Below are 17,312 nucleotides of genomic sequence, written 5' to 3' on the forward strand. Positions count from 1 at the left end.
ATGATATATTATTTTATGCTGACACTCTAGAGCCTCAAAGATGAATCAAACTCGGGCGTCCCTGTCTGAGTGTTGAGCCCACATCCAGCAATCACAAGACCTTTCTTTTTTTAAACTGCAGTTGCTGTCTCTGATTCCACTTCTCCGGCTGGTCATCGCTTGATTACACAGCAAATCTGCCCTCCGGTCCTCCGTCCTCCGTTGGCTGTGCTGCCTGTGTGAGGACTTCGGGGCAGAATTGGGCACAGCCGGTAGCAGCCCCCTGGGGGGGTGGCAGCCCCTTGGGGGGTAGCAGCCCCCTGGGGACAGGCTCCAGGGGTGTGCAGCCTGCCTGAACAGGGGCTGGCCTGGCACGAAGCTGCTTGGCACCCTCTTGTCACCAGGACCCTGGCAGGTGCTCAGGACCTGGAGATGTGGGTGAAGCAGCTGAGGGATGTGCCGATTCCATTTGTCCGTGCTGGGGCAGGGATTTCCAAACCATAACCTGTGAGTGAACGTTTACATTTGGAACAGGTGGGGCTTTTTTTCTTCTTTAGCTGGTAGAGAGCCTTTACATTTTGGAAGTTGTTTGAATGACTGTTTAGGCCCACGACGGGATGTGATTGTAGTTACCAGTCCCAGGCAGAAACCACACAGCTGGCAGTCGGGGATAAAAGGATAGAAAAAAAATCAACGATAAAAAATACTGAACTGGAGCAAAACCAGAGGCATTTACTCCCCTTGCATGAGGTACAGATGAGGACACGTCTGAGCCACTATATCAAAATAAAACCTCTGTTAATTACTAAGGGGAGGGAAGGCCGTGGCAACACAAGGCAGTGGGAACAAAGAGCCTGAGTTTCTTTTTCAAAGAGATGTCCCACGTGTCTGAGGTAAACTGGACAATGCATCTGAGCAGATTTGTTTCCCCTAAAAGGTATGATCCGCTGCATAAAAGTAAACCTTTTGATTGAAAAGTGGCTTTGGAGTCTGGTTGAAAAGTCGAGAAAGCCAAAATATTCTTATTTTAAAAGATCGAGGAAAATTTAAAAAACTTTTAGTATTTTTTGTAAAAAACAAAATTTCACAAGAAATTTGTACTTGGCCAGTATCACACTTTCCTATCAGAAGATAGTTTTACCAGTCTTACTAATTAGTTTTCAAAAGCAGATGAAATACCAAGTTTTTCTCCCAATCAAAACATCTAATTTCTAGCATACATCTTTTAAAAAAGTGGCTGAGGTATTAATTGGCATTTGATCCTTGCTGGCATTCTGTACCCCTTAAAATCCTGAGCTCAGGCAAACTCTGGTTACAAAAACGGGTTTGGCAGTACTACCTACAGATTTCTGTGTGCATGTAGGGAAATCCCCCTGGGAAGAAAACTTAAATTTTAGCAGTAACTACCAGTAGCAGTAAAAGAAAAAAGCAAAAACCCCACAAGGGATAAGTAAAATAAATATGAAGGAGGAGCATCAAGCAAGAGAGAAGGAAATAATGTGCCATGTGACTGGAGTCAGAGAGGGCAAGATCATACTCTGTGTTTGATCCTGAACCTTGGGTTTTGATCCTGAGCCTTCTCTTCATTTACTGGTTCTGGTGCCTAGCGCTGATGCTGGATAAGACACCTAAAGATAGTTTATACATACCACATTAACTTCCAACTAAATAAAAGTAATAGCTATACATAAGACAGGATATTCTTAGCGAAGGCATCATTCATATTTGCTTCTTGCAGTGAGTTTGGTACAACTCTATGGCTTTTATATTTTCAAAAATTGTTCCTGATTGTGCAAATGCAAATAAAGGCATGGAGTAACTTCTGCTTGCACTATAGCCTTTATGTGTGCAAACAGTACTGCCATATATATAGCTAAAGGCTAGGGAAAAGTTAACATGAAATGGGCTTGTTTCTTACCTGGAATTTTTAAAATAATATATGTTCAAATGCCACTGACTGTAAGTCTTGAGAAATATTATTCTTTTTATTAAACTCAATTTAATGATTACAGAATTAACAGATGCATTTATTTAACTGTTAGTTATGTTTGGATATTTTTAAGGCATTTTTGATTTCTTGCTATTTATTTACTCCAGGTTAGCCTTCAAATACACTTATTTTTAACTGCTTGCACAGATGCCATTGTCCATTGCTAAAATTCAGAAGGACAATTACACTGCAACAGAATTAACAAGATCATGCAGTGGCTATATCGCTTTGAGCTACTGTTACACACGTATATATGTAAATTCAGCCTATGTGGCCTGATAAAAATCACACTGCCTGAATAAAATTTGAATGTACACAGTGGTCTGAACTCTGCAGTTAAAGTTGGAGAGAACCTTTCACCACCAGGAACATGACAGGAAGGAGAAGCTGCTTCTGGCGAAGACACATAATGAAGTTAACTCCCATTCATCGAACTCGTCTTACTTACAAGAGGAGGCATTGTAAAAGTAATTATTAAGAGACAGAGCTAAGAACATCAGTGAGCTCAGCATACTATGCTTTTGAGCTTTTGTGATCTTATTAGATATATGGATGAGGTCACCTCCTGAAATAGCCCAGAGGAAGAGAAAGAAGAAAAGAAAAGATGCTGGTTGCCTAACATCATGCTGCTGCTCAAGAAATCACAGAGCCTTTTACCAGCACTCGGAGGTTCATTTTGGGCTGCTGTTTTCTTTATCTTGAAGGACATGCCAACAAATTGGGATTGTTCTGTTTTGTTTTGTTTCCCTGAAAACTCTTGAAGAGTAAATCAGAGCTATTCTTGTGAATGCAACTTCTCATCCCAGAAAATCACAAGCGATCACTGATATTGTTTCAGTCTTTCTGGTCTTGGGTGACCAAAGAGAAATCCTGGTTTGTGTCTGCATTTTAAAACCAGAAGTGAGAGTGATGATTATGTAGTCTGACATTCTCCATAACACAGGTCACGTCTTAAGTCGTAGTCATGGAGGCTCCATTAGATAACTGGCTGCTGTCTCATCTGCTTATTCAGTACTGAGTGATAAAATGCCTTGAGCTTATTCCTATATAGTTTTTTTTTAATTTCAGAGTGATTAGTATGAATTTCCATTAGCAAATACCATCACAATAAAAGATTAGCTATTTTTCTTTAAAGCTCATTGATTACTGATTTTTAATTTATAGCTGTAATTCTAGTTCAGATTGTATTTTAGACTGTAATTTAGCCTTAGTGATATTTTTGTATTCCTATGCTTGATATATAGAAGCTTCTGCACAAATTCATTGGACTTGAAAGAACATCAAAGTTCATCTAGTGCATCTTCCTGTTGCCAGGCAGGAACACGTGTAGATATATCCCTTCTGACAGATATTTGTCTCATGTTTTCTTAGAGGTTGCTAACAATGCTAAAGTTACAACATGTCCCCAGAAAAGCTGTGAAGACTTTTCTGTCTTCACAGTGTCCAATCTGAATTTGCCTTGCTGTAGTTTAAAACTGTTCTTTCTCATTTCATGCACCACAGACATGGAAAAGACTATTTCCATATGGTTTGCAATAGCCTTTCTACATATTTGAAGATTTGCTCCATCTTTTCACATAGGTCATGTATTTTGTGTACTGTGCTGTTGTTCTGCCTTGCATTTTCACCTTCCCCTTGCTATTGTTGGTAGCTTCATTAGCACATGTGCCTGTTGTTATTCTTATCATTCTTTGATTTTTGCCTCAAGTACTTAAAGTTAGAATCTTCACAGTGAGTAACTTCTTGATAGTGAATCATCAAAACTTGCTTTCATATTTTAGCTGGATAAGTTTATTCACACTGGAAAGACACAAGTTTTCTAAAGTCACTACATCAAGGATTTTTGCTAAGTCATTGGCATTTAAATACTTTATTTCACTATTTTTTTAAATACTGATTTCCATTTTCAGGTCTCCAGTATAAAAATGCTCTCCAGCTGAAAAGCAGGTAGGTGTCCCTTGCATTTACCTCTGGTTTTGGGATGTCAGACTGGACAATTCTTTGCAGGTGCCATTCCTTCCAGGGAAACAACTTTAGGTAGCAGGGCTATATATCTTGTCCCTCAGAAAGATTTAGCTTCAAATTAGCTAGATGGCTGGTGCTACTAGCCGGCCAAGAGTTTGACTAGTTTGCCCCTAGATGGTAGCTCGTGTCATGCAAGCGTGCTCTCCTCCCATGGCCAGCTTCCAACGGTGGAACGTCTGCACTCCCTGCAAGGCGAACATCTATCATTTCACCTCACATAATCCCAGAGCGGAATGGTGGAATAATTTGTGTCAGAAGGGACCTCTGGAGGTTTCTAGCCCAGCCTCCAGCTCAAAGCAAGGCTTATGCAGTATTTTCTCTAGTTGGGTTTTGAATAACTACAAGCGCCTGGTCTGGTCTCCTCTACACGAGGTATGCAGAGCAAGCCCAGCATTCCCAGCCTCTCCTTTTGTGTGCTGTGCATCAGCCTCTGGACCATATTCGTGGCCCTCTGGCTCCAGATTGTCAGCAAGTCTCCAGTACCGGGGTGCCCAGGACAGGATGTACTCCTCCAGATGCAGCACCTCAAATGGGAATAACATCCTCACAACAGAGGAAAAATCCCTTCCCTTGGCTGGCTGGCTGGCTACACTCTTTAACACTGCGTGCTCGAGGCAACAGGGGGTTAACGTAGCTGAGAGGAAGTTTCTGTATGGATTTAAAACTTATTTTATTCCCTTTTGCTTCATGTTGGTTATATGAGCTTTCTTCAGAAGAAGTAATGATTTTGCTTAGTTCCCATGTGTGTAACTTTTATTTAGAGTTCAGCATCAATCTGAATGCCTCTCTCAAACAGGCTTTTCCACTCCTTTGTGCTACCAGTGCCACAAACTTCCCAAGTCTTAAAACAGGTCATGGTAACTAATGACCATGATGGACACCAGTCCATTTCACAGAATCATAGAATCATGCAGGTTGGAAAAGACCTTTGAGATCATCAAGTCCAACTGTTAACCCAGGACTGCCAAGTCCATCACTAAACCATGTCGCTAAGCACTGAAACTATATGTTTTTTAAACACCTCCAGGGGCGGTGATTCCACCACATCCCTGGGCAGCTGGTTCCAATGCTTGACCACCCTTTCAGAGAAGAATTTTTTCCGGTGAAGAAAATTTGCAGGGTTGCATCATCTAAAGCCTTTAAAAGAATAGCTGTCTGCAGATCTCATTTTCTTCTTGAATATGTTTCAATACTTTTAACTGATTATTCAAACTGTGAGTGTATTATTCCTGCTGTGAGCGTATTAATACCTCTTTGCCTCAGTAGAAAGCTGAGGCTTAGTTGTGCTGTGGTCAGCAAACTCATCTATATTTTGGGAGCTCAACTGGCTGTTACGGAGAGGCAGTTTCCGTTCCATCTGAGCACATCCTGTGCTACTGAAATACCTCAGTCATGAACATATGTTGCAGGAAATACAGTTGTAGCACTTAGGGTTTTTTTTTTTAATTTATTCTTAGACTTATGACTAAAGGACAGTGTCAAAGTTCACAATCTAAAATTGAGTATTTCTTGACAGTCATCTTATTTTTAGGTCCTTTAACTTGAAACAAAACTTTTCTTGGCTTGAAACAGTGATCAAAATATATACAGCTGTATTTTACCATAAACAATTTAATGCCTTTGTTGAAGCTAAATTTGCTTATGTGAGATTCTAGTGTTTACAAACCTAGTAAAAGAACAATATTTGACAATAATAAGTGGAATTCTTTCAAAGTTTGTTTGCTTAGTTTTTCTGAGTTCTTCTTTTCGTTTTGGAAGAGGAAGCTAAATTGTATCAGCTTTGCAGTCCTGCAGGCATGATGTGCCATCATTTCTTTCTCGTTAGGTTATTTTGCTGTAAATTATATATGTGTATATTTCAAATAGACTTATATCATTTAATAAATACAACCCTAAAATGTATTTTGAAATAAAGCCAATAATCTGTCTGGTGCATTGCAAATTCAAAGGTACAAACAGAGTCTTAAATAAATGTGTCTTGGGCTAGATTTGGATCTCCTTATTGTATGGAATAGTAGCGGCTCCTCAAACAATCCTGCTGTGTCTTTTTGAGGAGAAAAGTCTTCTTCCATGTCAATAAGTCTATCCAACTTTGTCACCCAATATTTAATTATGTTTCATTACTACTGCAGAAGGTCTGCTCTTACAGTTATTTAGGCGAAGATCTCAGTGTATTTATCAGGGACTGAATAAAAATTGTGGGATCGCTTTATAGCTGCTGTTTAAGTCAGATGCATTACAGAGTGTTTTCATGTAATGCTTAAACAAGTATTATGGTGTTGAACTAGCTAATTCATACATTCAAGACTTAAGCCCCTGAAGAAACTTGGATACTAGCTGAAAGAGCATAGATAAAGACCTCAAGTAATTGCAGAATTAATTACTTAATTTTTTTTCACTTCTTATGTTTTATGTATGCAAAATTTTTAGCTCAGGTCCAAACACAGTGTTGCATTTATTAAATTAATAATTTGTTGCAACTTCTGTGTAAAAACGAATCTTTATTTACATCTTTAGTCAAAATCCGTAGAAGTTCAGAACAATTTTCCCTGGACATGAATTATTTCTTCATGATTAAAATCAAGAGGAGAGAGTGAGGAAGGAAAATCCCTATGAAGTTCCCCTTGGAGTTCTCCCCATTGACTTTTAATTTGGGAAAAATGAAACTTGGTTTTCAACATAATGAGGTAAGGAGCCTGGAAAATGTACAGCCTTCCTGTATTAGTGTTTCTCTCATCATTTTGCACTTCCTTTGTACAGCAGGACAGTGCAGTGGTGTATGGTGGTGTAAGATCAGTCCTCCACAGCAGCAGAAAAGCATCTTTCCTGGAAAGATGTTAAGCGCAGATTCAGAGAGGTGCTCCCTTATCAGAGCTGATAAATGGTCCAGTTCCACTTTTAAGGAAATGGCAGCAGTGGATGGTGTCTTTGACTTTTCATTTGCCATTTCAGAACCTTGTGAATGACAGGAAACAGGGATGCTTGGTTTTTCTCTTGAAATATTTCATATCTGTATGGAAGATGTGTACAAAAGACTTATTTTTATGTCGGTTTGAGCAAAAGGAGTGCAGTCGTACAGGCACGACAGTGGCTGATTACGTTTTTCTCCTAGCTGGTTTAGAAAACAACCCAAGCTTGAAGTTAACTTCTGAACAGCTTTGATGTCAAGAACAAGAAGTTGAAACCAGCACAGGGGAGCACACTTGTGAAAGACTGGCTTTCTGGTGGCTCAGCCTCATCTGTACCATGTCGATTGAGCTGTCTGAGCTTGTAATCAAAGATGGAGCAGTCCTTGTGAAAGTCTGTCCCCTGTTCTACACAGGTTTCTACAATCAAATCCTCAGCCTGGGAAACTGCACCCCTGAAAACAGAGTGTTACCTTTTAAATGTTATTCAGCTACAAGTTTGATAGATGGGTTTATTCTCATCCACAGAAGTTGGAGGCAGAAGTTGCCACAGATTAAATTTGTCTGCTGCAATGAGGTCTTTAGAATGAAAGATAATATGGGATTCCATACTTTATGTTCAAAACAGTACTTTTCCTTTGTTTTGTACTGAAATTTAGGATATAAAAAGAGCCAGAAGTGGGCTTTGAGTTTTTTCATCATCCCTTTCTCCTATAAAACTCCTAGTTACTTTGTGAGAATTTTCTTGAGCATGGACTTTGGTGTTTTGAACTTCTATATCAACTAATTAAATAATCCTATTTTCAAGAAGTACTTGACCAGTAGACACATATGGAATGTAATGATGTTAAAGTAATCATTACTGGTCCAGACAGTCCTGTGAGTTTGGACGGGGCAAAATGATGAGAAAACAAGGTGGGTTTGAATCGCAAGAACTACACTCCATTTCAAGCTTCTTTTATTTTACCACCACACCACCTTTTTTTTTCTTTCTTTTTTTTTCCTTTTTGCAGGCTTTGTCTCATTTCCTAGTATATATTTGGAAAGTTAAATAACTAGATCAAGTTATTTTGGTGTTGCTGTTTCTTCCCAGTGGTGTTAGGCTGTGATGTTCAGTCCACAGCAGCACAGCCAAGCAGCATTTGAGCTTCTCTGCGTACATTAGTTATGTCAGACATCAAAGTGGGTGGCTCACATTTAGATCTGACCCCACCCATATTATTAAATTTAAAGATTATGTCAATACTCTTGTGAGTTACACATCAAATATAAATAGGTTACAAAACATTTCTGAATGGTAAACTACCTCAGATTGCCTCAATTGGTGCAATTAGATGGCAAATGTAATTTACATGTTGAGCAGTGCAAAAATTCTTCCTTGTACTAACAAGGATACATTAAACAACATCTCCAGCCAATTTCCTTCCCTTAACGTCCTTTGCTTCTTAAGTTATTGTTTAAGACACTTCCTAATACTAAATTAGTGCAGGTAGTACTGATTTAGTACTATTTGGCATTGATGTAGCGATTGCACATGTTTTCATCTGACTGATGTACATGATAAGAAGCTTTTCCTTTCTGAGCTGAACAATTATAGACTTGTTTTGCTGTTGAACTGAATATGCAAATAATTATGAGGAAAATAGGCAGTGCTCTGAGGAAAGCCTCTGGTTTCCAAGTCTAGTCCAATTAGTAAAGAAGGAAGCTTTCTTACACAGCTTTTATCATGGTCTGTTTCACTGATTAGAGATTATTAATAGAGATGGGACTGAACACTCTCTAGATTGAAAAGTAACTATGTATAGAGTCAATCCATCATCAATTACTGATTAATGTAAAACAGATTTATAAATATCACGTCATGCATCACTTCTAACATGCTAAAAACATACAGAGATCTGCAGTGCTTTGAATGTGCCCTAGAAAATCCAAGGTAAACACTGAAAAACTTACTTTGCTTAATTTAAGAAAAGATTTTATCTTACCTATGTAACATCTTTCCTTTTTGTAGCCATATCCAGTAGGCATCTGGAACATGCCTTCTGGAAACTGGCTGAAAGATGTGGCAGCAACGGCTGCAGAGCTGTCTTCAAAATACACTTTACGTGAATTCAGAAACTCTTCATTGGGAACGTAGCAAACATGATCAAAGAAAAAGGAGACAAAAATTTCAGACAGTCTTCAGCCCATGGTTCAACCCAATGTTTTCTAGTCCAATTCCTGAGTTTAAAAGCAGGAATATCCCATTACTTTGTTGGAAACACGAGGTTTAACACAAGGGCACTGAGTAATGAAAGCCTGATGCTCTCCTTACAAGGGACACTTTTATATGGAGTAATAACTTCAGTGGACTACACCTGAAATATGACAGGAGAATATGGCATAGGAGAACATGGCATATGAGGGCAGACCTTATAGACGGTTTGTTCACTAAATGATGGTGTCACCTAAGCTTGAGAACTCTAGGAACTCCAGCGTGTCAGTGTCTTTGTTATTTCTCCTTTCTAATCAGCTCTGGTGTGACTCTGTGTGTGCACCCTGGCTTTTATAAAGTTGAAGATCTTTAGGATTGAGGGCCTCTGGAAGACTTTGTTTGGTAAGGTGCTTGTCAAGTGACTACTAATTTATCAGAGCATACTTTTCAGTTTTATTTGGCCAAAACTAAGAGCACTGAAATGGTTAATTGCTGCAAAAAAGGACTATAGAAGCCAAGGAAAGCCACACAAGACTGGGATTCGTAAACACTGGGAACTTAAAGAGAAAAAGGCAGAGGGCGGAGCCACACAACCACCACCATAATCTGTCTCTGTTGGGTGGCTGCAGTTTTTCATCAATAAAAAAGAGAGCAGCCAGAGGTGCCCAGAGATGCTGGGGTGAAGTACAAGATTTCAGCGGCTGCCATCCCTGTGTGTCCTGTCTGATGGGGCAGGCAGTCGCTGCCCCAGCCAGCCCTCTGCCCTCCTCTGTTACCCAGTAACAGCATCTATGCAAACCCTTTAGTCTGGGGAGGTATAGCTCCAACAAGCTGGGTGAGCCTTCAGCAGGGCTTGTGCTGGAAGAGTTTATTTAGTATTTGGTTTCGTTCAAAAGGAGCACTAGGAAAACATCTTACTGCTGACTGAGAGTGTCAGAAGTAAACCTGAATTGAACCAGTGATGATACAAAGGTATATAACCTAAATGGACATGCTATAAATAAGGGCTGGAAGGGTGCAGATGCTAACTGTAAGGCAGATGGTGACATATATTGACTGTAACATTTATTGATGGATCATTAGAAGGCTTCTAAGCGCCTTGGCACTTCAGTACCTACTGCATAGGAAACAGGCATAGTCAACAAATCATACTGTAGGACTAAAAATAAAAGCTCCACCAGCTCACGTGGTCTGCTGCAAAAATAGTCCAGAGAGCACTTGAAAGCCTGATCGAGCTGATAGACGTTACGCTGAGCCCTGCTGCCTGCCAGGCTGGGGCTCTGGCCAGGTGCCAAAGGGAGCAAGTTTCTGAAACCCTCCCCTGACCATTCCCTGCTGTCAGTACCAGCGAGTGCAACCCCTGTACCCAAAAACCAGCAAGGGTGACAGATGGCAACACTTGCTGTGCCATGGGGAGACAGTGATTTCCCCTGTGAGTGGGGACTGATCCAGGTCGATGGTTTTATCAAATGTACCCAGTGTGTTGACCGCTCATACAACTGTGAATAAGAGTCCTCTTACAAACTTCACCAACTAACCGATCCCATCACATTTAGTCCTCTTTCTCTTTACCTGACCAGAGTGTGGAAATGCTATCATAAATATGCTGACGGGAGAGTTGTACATTTTGTGCTCCTGCTCAATGCATTAACCAAGAGCCTCTAGCATCTCTGTGTTCTTTTCCCGTCTCTCATCCCATGTGCTGCCCTTCCATCCTCCCGTACTTCAGAAACATCTTGAAAACTATCTGTTTACTGCCAAGGACTTTGGAGTAAAGTGGAGGACAGGCTATTCACACTAGCAACAGGACGCTACTTCACTCTGGTAATGGCTGCATGTTTAAAAACAAGAGAGGCATAGATCTGTAGCAAACTTTTATAGGATTCAAAAATATGACTAGAAAAGGACTCTACGAAATACATCCAAGGGTTGTTATGTGTAGCATCCAACCCAATGGGCCTATATCTCAGAGAAGAGGATTTTCTTCCATTAACCTAGTTCACTAAGTGAATTTTCCATGCTGCAATGAACGGATGTCATTAGCATTCACTCTGAGTGAAAGAATGGCTTTGACTGTGGTTCTGCTTATTTGACTTCTCTCACTAAACCTTATCCGTCATGATGAATGCTTGGCCCACTTTGATTCTGGTAGGCATAACATGAAGTCTGCCGAGGAATGGAGCCTGGGCGAAGTCCAGCCCCTGCTACTGCAGTCAAGTCATATAATCACTTTAACCCACTCATTACACTCCCCTCTAAAAATGGTTGTGTTGTTTGCCCCACTATTTCTTATCAGCACTGAAGATTATTATGGAAGAACCAAGTGTCTTTCTGATTTTCAGCATAAATTTATTCAGAACCTGTTTATATCCATTTGTTCTTGTGCTAGCATTGTCCTTAAGCTTGAACAGCTTCTTGCCTGTCTATTGGTGATATTTACCTAGTGATGTATTTATAGCCAGCCCTCCTGTACCCTTTTTCAGGCTTTGTTTCACCAGGGCAAACAAGCCAAGCTCCCATAAGATCGCTGTCAGTCTTCTAATGACTCTGTTTCAGTGTGGTTTAATTTTTCTGGAACATGAGTGTCCAAGTCCCTGTGCTATACTCCAAATGAGGTTTTACTAACAACTCTGTAACACCCTTTCTTACCTTTACTCTGCCCAAAATCCTTCGTTAGATACATCCTAGAATCCACTTTGCCCTTTTTATGGATGGTTATGCCAGTCCTCCGTGATCAGAGCTCTTTGCAAAAGTATTAGAGCTTGCTGTTTAAAAAATGTCACAGATTCATTAACTTCAAGGGAGCTGTGACAACTGCCACCAGCTGGGGATCTGCATCTGATATTTCAGCTTGCAGGACACAGCTTTCTCTGTGGCTAGCCTGAAACGGTGGAACTCACTGCCAACTCCCCTCCCCCAAGACCTTCCCCAGGGGAACCACTGATTTGCTTCCACCCGGCTGGCAATGTTAAAAAAGCATTTAACTTCATCTCATGCTAACAAAATACTGGGCAAAATTTGGCAAATACTATTCATTCAGTATGCATGTGTTAAAATCTGAAAATGTCAGCTTCTTTTTTTTTTTTTGTTTAAATGCAAAACATTTTCAATCATTTTAGCCATTTTGATTTCTAGCCATTCAATTCTTGTCGTTCATTTCTTACCCAGTCCTCATTAAGTGTGAATAAAACTTTCAAAATGGCAATAAAAATAGATTTCTTTCTGTGCAGAGAGCCTATGTGTGACTGCACTGCTGCCTATTGTCCTTCCTCATTTCTTTCCTTCTCAGGTCTATCCTTCATGTTCTATCATCTGTGATTTAGACTAAGCCCTTCATGGCAAGGACCTTCATTTTATATTTGCCCCTTCCTAAAGCAGAGACACTTATTGTTGGTTTCTGAAAGTATAAAGAATGTAGCAGATCAATGCCATTATCCTGAACTGCACTTAGAAGACAAAGGCAGCGTAGCTGTTGAATTGATGCTCTCAGGAGCACGGAAGCAGAGCTACATTTTGGGCTATTGCAGACTTGCCAGAGGACTCTGCGGATATTTCCAACTAAAGATCATAGCCAGGGTAAAAGCTACAAAAGCACCCATGACTGCAATAAAGCTTATAACACAGAGAATTGTCTTAGTTACCCCATCAAATGAAGCAGACATTAATGACAATTTTGACTGCTAAGACTAGGATAGCCAAGGATCTGGCAGCAGCCTGGGCTCTGAACTCAATCAGAGCGTGGTATCAGTAGGCTGCACTGATTTTAAATAAAGACATGGTGACAGTATTTCTGCTTTTGAATAGACCCTAAAGGCACTTGCCCAGGAAGCAGTAGAGCAAGTGGAATAGAGGCTTTAGACATTTGAAATCCATGTCCAGGGGAAATAAATTTGGGAACTGAACTCTGGAGCATCTCTCTCAGCTAAATGCTTTAACCATGTCCAGCATCCCTGTTTTCCCGTAGACCGTGCACGAGGTGCCTGCAGCCCCCATGAAAGAAAGAGGTTTAGAATCACCTTTCCCTTTGCTTTTCTCTTTTGGGGACTGGCTTGGATGTGTCTGCATTCAGCACACTGCATACTGTGAATCCTGTTTGAGAGGCCCAAGTCTGCCTGGCCACCCACCACGCTGCCCTGGAGCTGAGCACTGAAGCCCTGAGCATCACACTGCTGTTGCCCCTGCTCTGTGAGTCCCACATTTGTGTTCCTGCATCAGTACTTTACCTGCATCCTGTATGGCACTCATTTATTTATGCTTGATTGACAGGCTTCTCAGGACTAGAATTTTGCATCTGCCTATTAAACTACTTTGCAGCTTGGAAGATAATGAAATAATTGGTTCTCTGTTGTGTTTTTTTCCTCCGTTGTCACCTGTGCCAATACCACAAAGCTCACGGATCTGCCTTCCCAAGTTCACCAACACCATCTTTGACATATAGATTTTAACTGACACCTTCAGCTGACAGGTAGTCAATCAACAGCAAAGAGGGCTGGTGGTACTGAACTCGTGATAGCTGGTTTCAGTAACTGCAAAAGACTAGCTCCCCTGTGAGCCTTCGGATACTTTTGAAAAGCAGGTTTAACTAGACATGGAAATGTATCTCCGAGTTTAATACAGAAGTGTTGCTTTGCTGGGGTGAGGTTTTCACTCAGAGGGACGTAAACCTCCCTAGGCTAAAACTACAGAGATAATTACCTATAGCATGGGAATCCCAGCACTGCGATTGATTCGGTATGACCCCTATATAGCTAATTACAGATTGTCAGGGCAATTTCTGTTCAAGCTGGACTGATATTTAATTAGTCTCCTCCCCATTGAAATCCTGACCTCAGTTTGGCACCGGGAAAGCAGAGAGTCCTGTATCCGGCCAGAGCATCTCATTGCTGTGCTGGGGCATGCAGACAAGGTATTAACAGCTGGAAATGAAAATGAGAGTCCAAAATGAAGCAGCAGCTTTCTCTACTTGCTATTTTCTTCCTCTCCTGCTCTCTCTGCTCTAAAACCTCTTGCTCAGGCTAAAAGACTAAAGCCCACACAAGTACAATTGCCTTTTGGAGCCTTTCAGTTAATTCATAGCACAGAATAGAGGAGGTATCTCTACTGGTAACTTTCTGGCCAAATTGAAAACTGGCAATTTATTCCTGCTGCTTTGTCTTTCAACCACTTGCTAATCCATGGCAGAAAGTTACCTTCTACCTCGTGCCTACCTGGTTTCCTTAGTAACTTCTCATAAGAATATGACAAAAGCTTGGAAAAGGCCAAATAAATTGTCGACTGCTTAATCTTTATCTATGGAAAATTGCACTGTTAAATCTGCTAGATCTCTGCCAAAGCTGGCTGACATATTTCGTAGGATATTTCTTTCTCTCTTGTTCAAAAAAAAGGTCCAGATCTTAAACCCCCAAAACCCCAACAGAACATAAAAATCTGTTTGCTTGTGTAAAGAGATTTAAGACCTAGAAGTTACCTGAACCTGCATGCGTGCTCTACATCTATTCTTTATTTACAAGAGTCAGTACCAAAATTACTTTTTCAGCTTTGAAGATACTTAAAAAGTTTTGCAGAAAAAGGTGCTTCAAATCACACCTTGATGCCTTCAGAAAGAGTTCAGATTGCTTAAACATTATCAAAATGGGTGGTTAAATAAAGATATGATTAGTTCATGATTCAGAAGCAAAAGTGGGACCAAAGTCAGGACAGAGGAGAATCAGAACAGCTTTAATTGTGAAACAAAGAAGAAGAGGGAGTGCAGATCAGCAAAAATTATGTATTTCGTTCTTTGTGTTACTTCAAAATTCCCACGATGGCACAGGTTCCACTTGCTGGATGATGCGGATGCAGAATACCTGTCTGTCCTACAAGCTTGTGGTGTAGGCGGACAGTACTGGGACATGCAGGAGGGCAGGATAAAAGAAGGGCACAGTGCAGAGGTTTTGGGTGGTTTCCAGTAAATACCTTGTAGGGGAAGGTCTGACAAGGAACGAAGCCAGAAGGGATTGGCATGCTCCTAAATCTTTCGGGCACTTTCACTTTTCTCCTCTAAAGATTTGGAAATGGTTCCCCCACCTGAATCAAGCTTCTTTGAAAGATCTCCAGGCAGGCCATCCAACATGGCTTTCTGATGGCAAAAAATTGCCATGTTTGTGTTCTTCATAGCTAGCCAGATGTCGGGTAGGAAGCTGTTGCTCAAAATATATATCTGGAAGGGGCAAAAGGAAAGACAGAGTTCCAAACAGTTAATGCTAACAAATTTTAAAAGAGGCATCACACCTCCAGCATCAACGTTTAAGAAAACTAGCTTCTATTACAGCTTAGAAGGGAGATGGGATGTTGGAGCTGGGTTATGTTGCTGCAAATCCCAAAGCACCTCTGTCTTTTAGCGGAGCGGGTGGGCTGGCCCGCGGGTCGGGGGGGACTCTGGACCAGGAGATGAAGCCACCAGACCTGCTGCTCAGGGGTGGCGGTGGTGGCGGGCGCGGGGAGCCGGGCTGGAAGGGGAACCACCGAGATGAGTTCAGGGTTGGCAACATCCCCTCCAATGCTGCCTTGAAGGCGGTTTTGTCCCCGGAGGGGGTCGGGTGGGGTGTGAGGGGAAGGGAGGCGAGTGGGGGCCGTGGCGGCGTGGCCTCTCCTGCAGGTGTGCGGCAGCAGGGAGGCTGACGGCAATGGGGGGCCCTGGGGAGCCCACGCCAGGTGTTAGGGAAGCAACGCTGACCGCACGCAGGGCCCAGCCGGAGCAAAGCCCTGAGGAATGGGTTGTGCCAGGAGCAGCAAAGGGATGCTGTCACCTCTCCCGCTCCACCTCAGGTCGGGGTCGGCTGTCACCGCTCCATCTCAGGTCGGCTGTCACAGCCCTTCTGAGCGCCTCACCAGGGCGAGCTGCGGGGCCGGTGGCGGGAGTGGCGCCTGTCGGGCCGAGGCTCCCAGACGGGCTTCCTAGCGCCCGGGGACGGCTAGCGGCTAGCGGCTGGCGAACGCACGGGCCGCGCGGACGGGACCGGTGGGGCCGGGAACCCGCCGCCGGGGCTCCCGAGGTAGGTGGTACCAAATGAGCCGCCCTCAGCCAGGCGCTGCGCGCCCGTGGGGGCTCGTCCCCTGCGGGACGGCTCTGAGCGAGGAGGAAATGAGGGGCCGGGGAGTCCGGCAGCTGCCCCCCGCCCCCGGGGGAGGCCACGGCCGCCGGTCACCGCCTGCTCCTTCCCTGCGGCGGCCGGCCTCCCGGCCGCGGGCGCCCCGCGCCCCGCTGCGCGCCCGCGGAGGCGCCGTCCGCCCGCTAGGGGGCAGCCGCCGCCCGCCCCTCGGTGCGGGTGCGGGTGAGGGTGCGGGGCGGCGCGCGCCTCTCCGCGGGCGCGCTGCCCCCGCGCGGCGGGGCCGCCCGCCGCCGCTGCCAGTGATGTCATGGGGCGGCGGCGGCGGCGGCGGCGGCGGCGGGGGGGGGCGGGGAGGAGGCGGCACTGCAGCTGCATGTGTCTGTGGCGGCGGCGGCGGCGGGGCCGGGGCGTCGTCATCTGCATTCACATGGGGGCGGCGCCGGGCTCCGTCTGAAGCCCCCGCCCGGGGAGACACAAAACCCACGCGAGGCGCGGGGTGCCGCGACCCCCGCCCCGCCGCCGCCATGAATTCGGCGGAGCAGACCGTTACGTGGCTGATCGCCCTGGGCGTCCTGGAGTCGCCCAAAAAGACCATCTCCGACCCCGAGGGCTTCCTCCAGTCCTCCCTGAAGGACGGGGTGGTGCTCTGCCGCCTGCTCGAACGCCTGCTCCCGGGCACCATAGACAAAGTAAGTGCCCGGCTCCCGCCGCCCCCCGCCGCCCTTTGTGCAGCCGGGCCCGCCGCCCCCGGACCCGGCCTCGCCCGCCGCCGGGCCCCCCGCTCCGGCCCGCCCGCGCGGGGGGAGGGGACCCCCCGGGCCCGGGGGGTGAAGGGCGCGGGAGGGGGCAGCCCCGGGCCGGCGCCCGGGGGGTCCGGGGCTGAGCGGGGAGCGGCAGCGGGCAGCCGGGCCGAGGAGGGCTTCCCCGCCAGGGCCACGGCTTTGCAAGTGTTTTGCATAAAAAAATGCGCCGCTCTCCAAATCGAAGATCCTGGACATGCATGGGAGAAGCAGGGGTTTTTTTGGGTGTGTGTGTGTGTGGGGGGGGTTATGGACCTTTTCTGGCATGCCACCAGCCGGCTGCAAACTTGGCTACGCAACTGCTGGAATAGTCGGTGCCTCACCTCA

General features: G+C 44.2%; 1 protein-coding gene across 2 annotated transcripts in view; it reads left to right on the plus strand.

Moving 5' to 3' along the window:
- ARHGEF7 (Rho guanine nucleotide exchange factor 7) overlaps positions 1–17,312 on the plus strand; it is a 164,911-nt gene that overhangs the window by 23,072 nt on the left and 124,527 nt on the right. The window contains exon 1 of one of the 2 annotated variants that reach the window (XM_080375532.1): positions 1–16,874. This exon is cut by the window's left edge and continues 23,072 nt beyond it. In XM_080375532.1, the coding sequence (XP_080231658.1) occupies positions 16,143–16,874 (732 nt within the window). In that variant the 5' untranslated portion in view covers positions 1–16,142. The remainder of the gene's footprint in view (positions 16,875–17,312) is intronic. The other variant, XM_080375528.1, reaches the window with a different exon arrangement.

The sequence above is a fragment of the Falco punctatus genome (genome assembly GCF_963210335.1).
Source record: "Falco punctatus genome assembly, chromosome: 2".
Lineage (NCBI taxonomy): Eukaryota > Metazoa > Chordata > Aves > Falconiformes > Falconidae > Falco > Falco punctatus.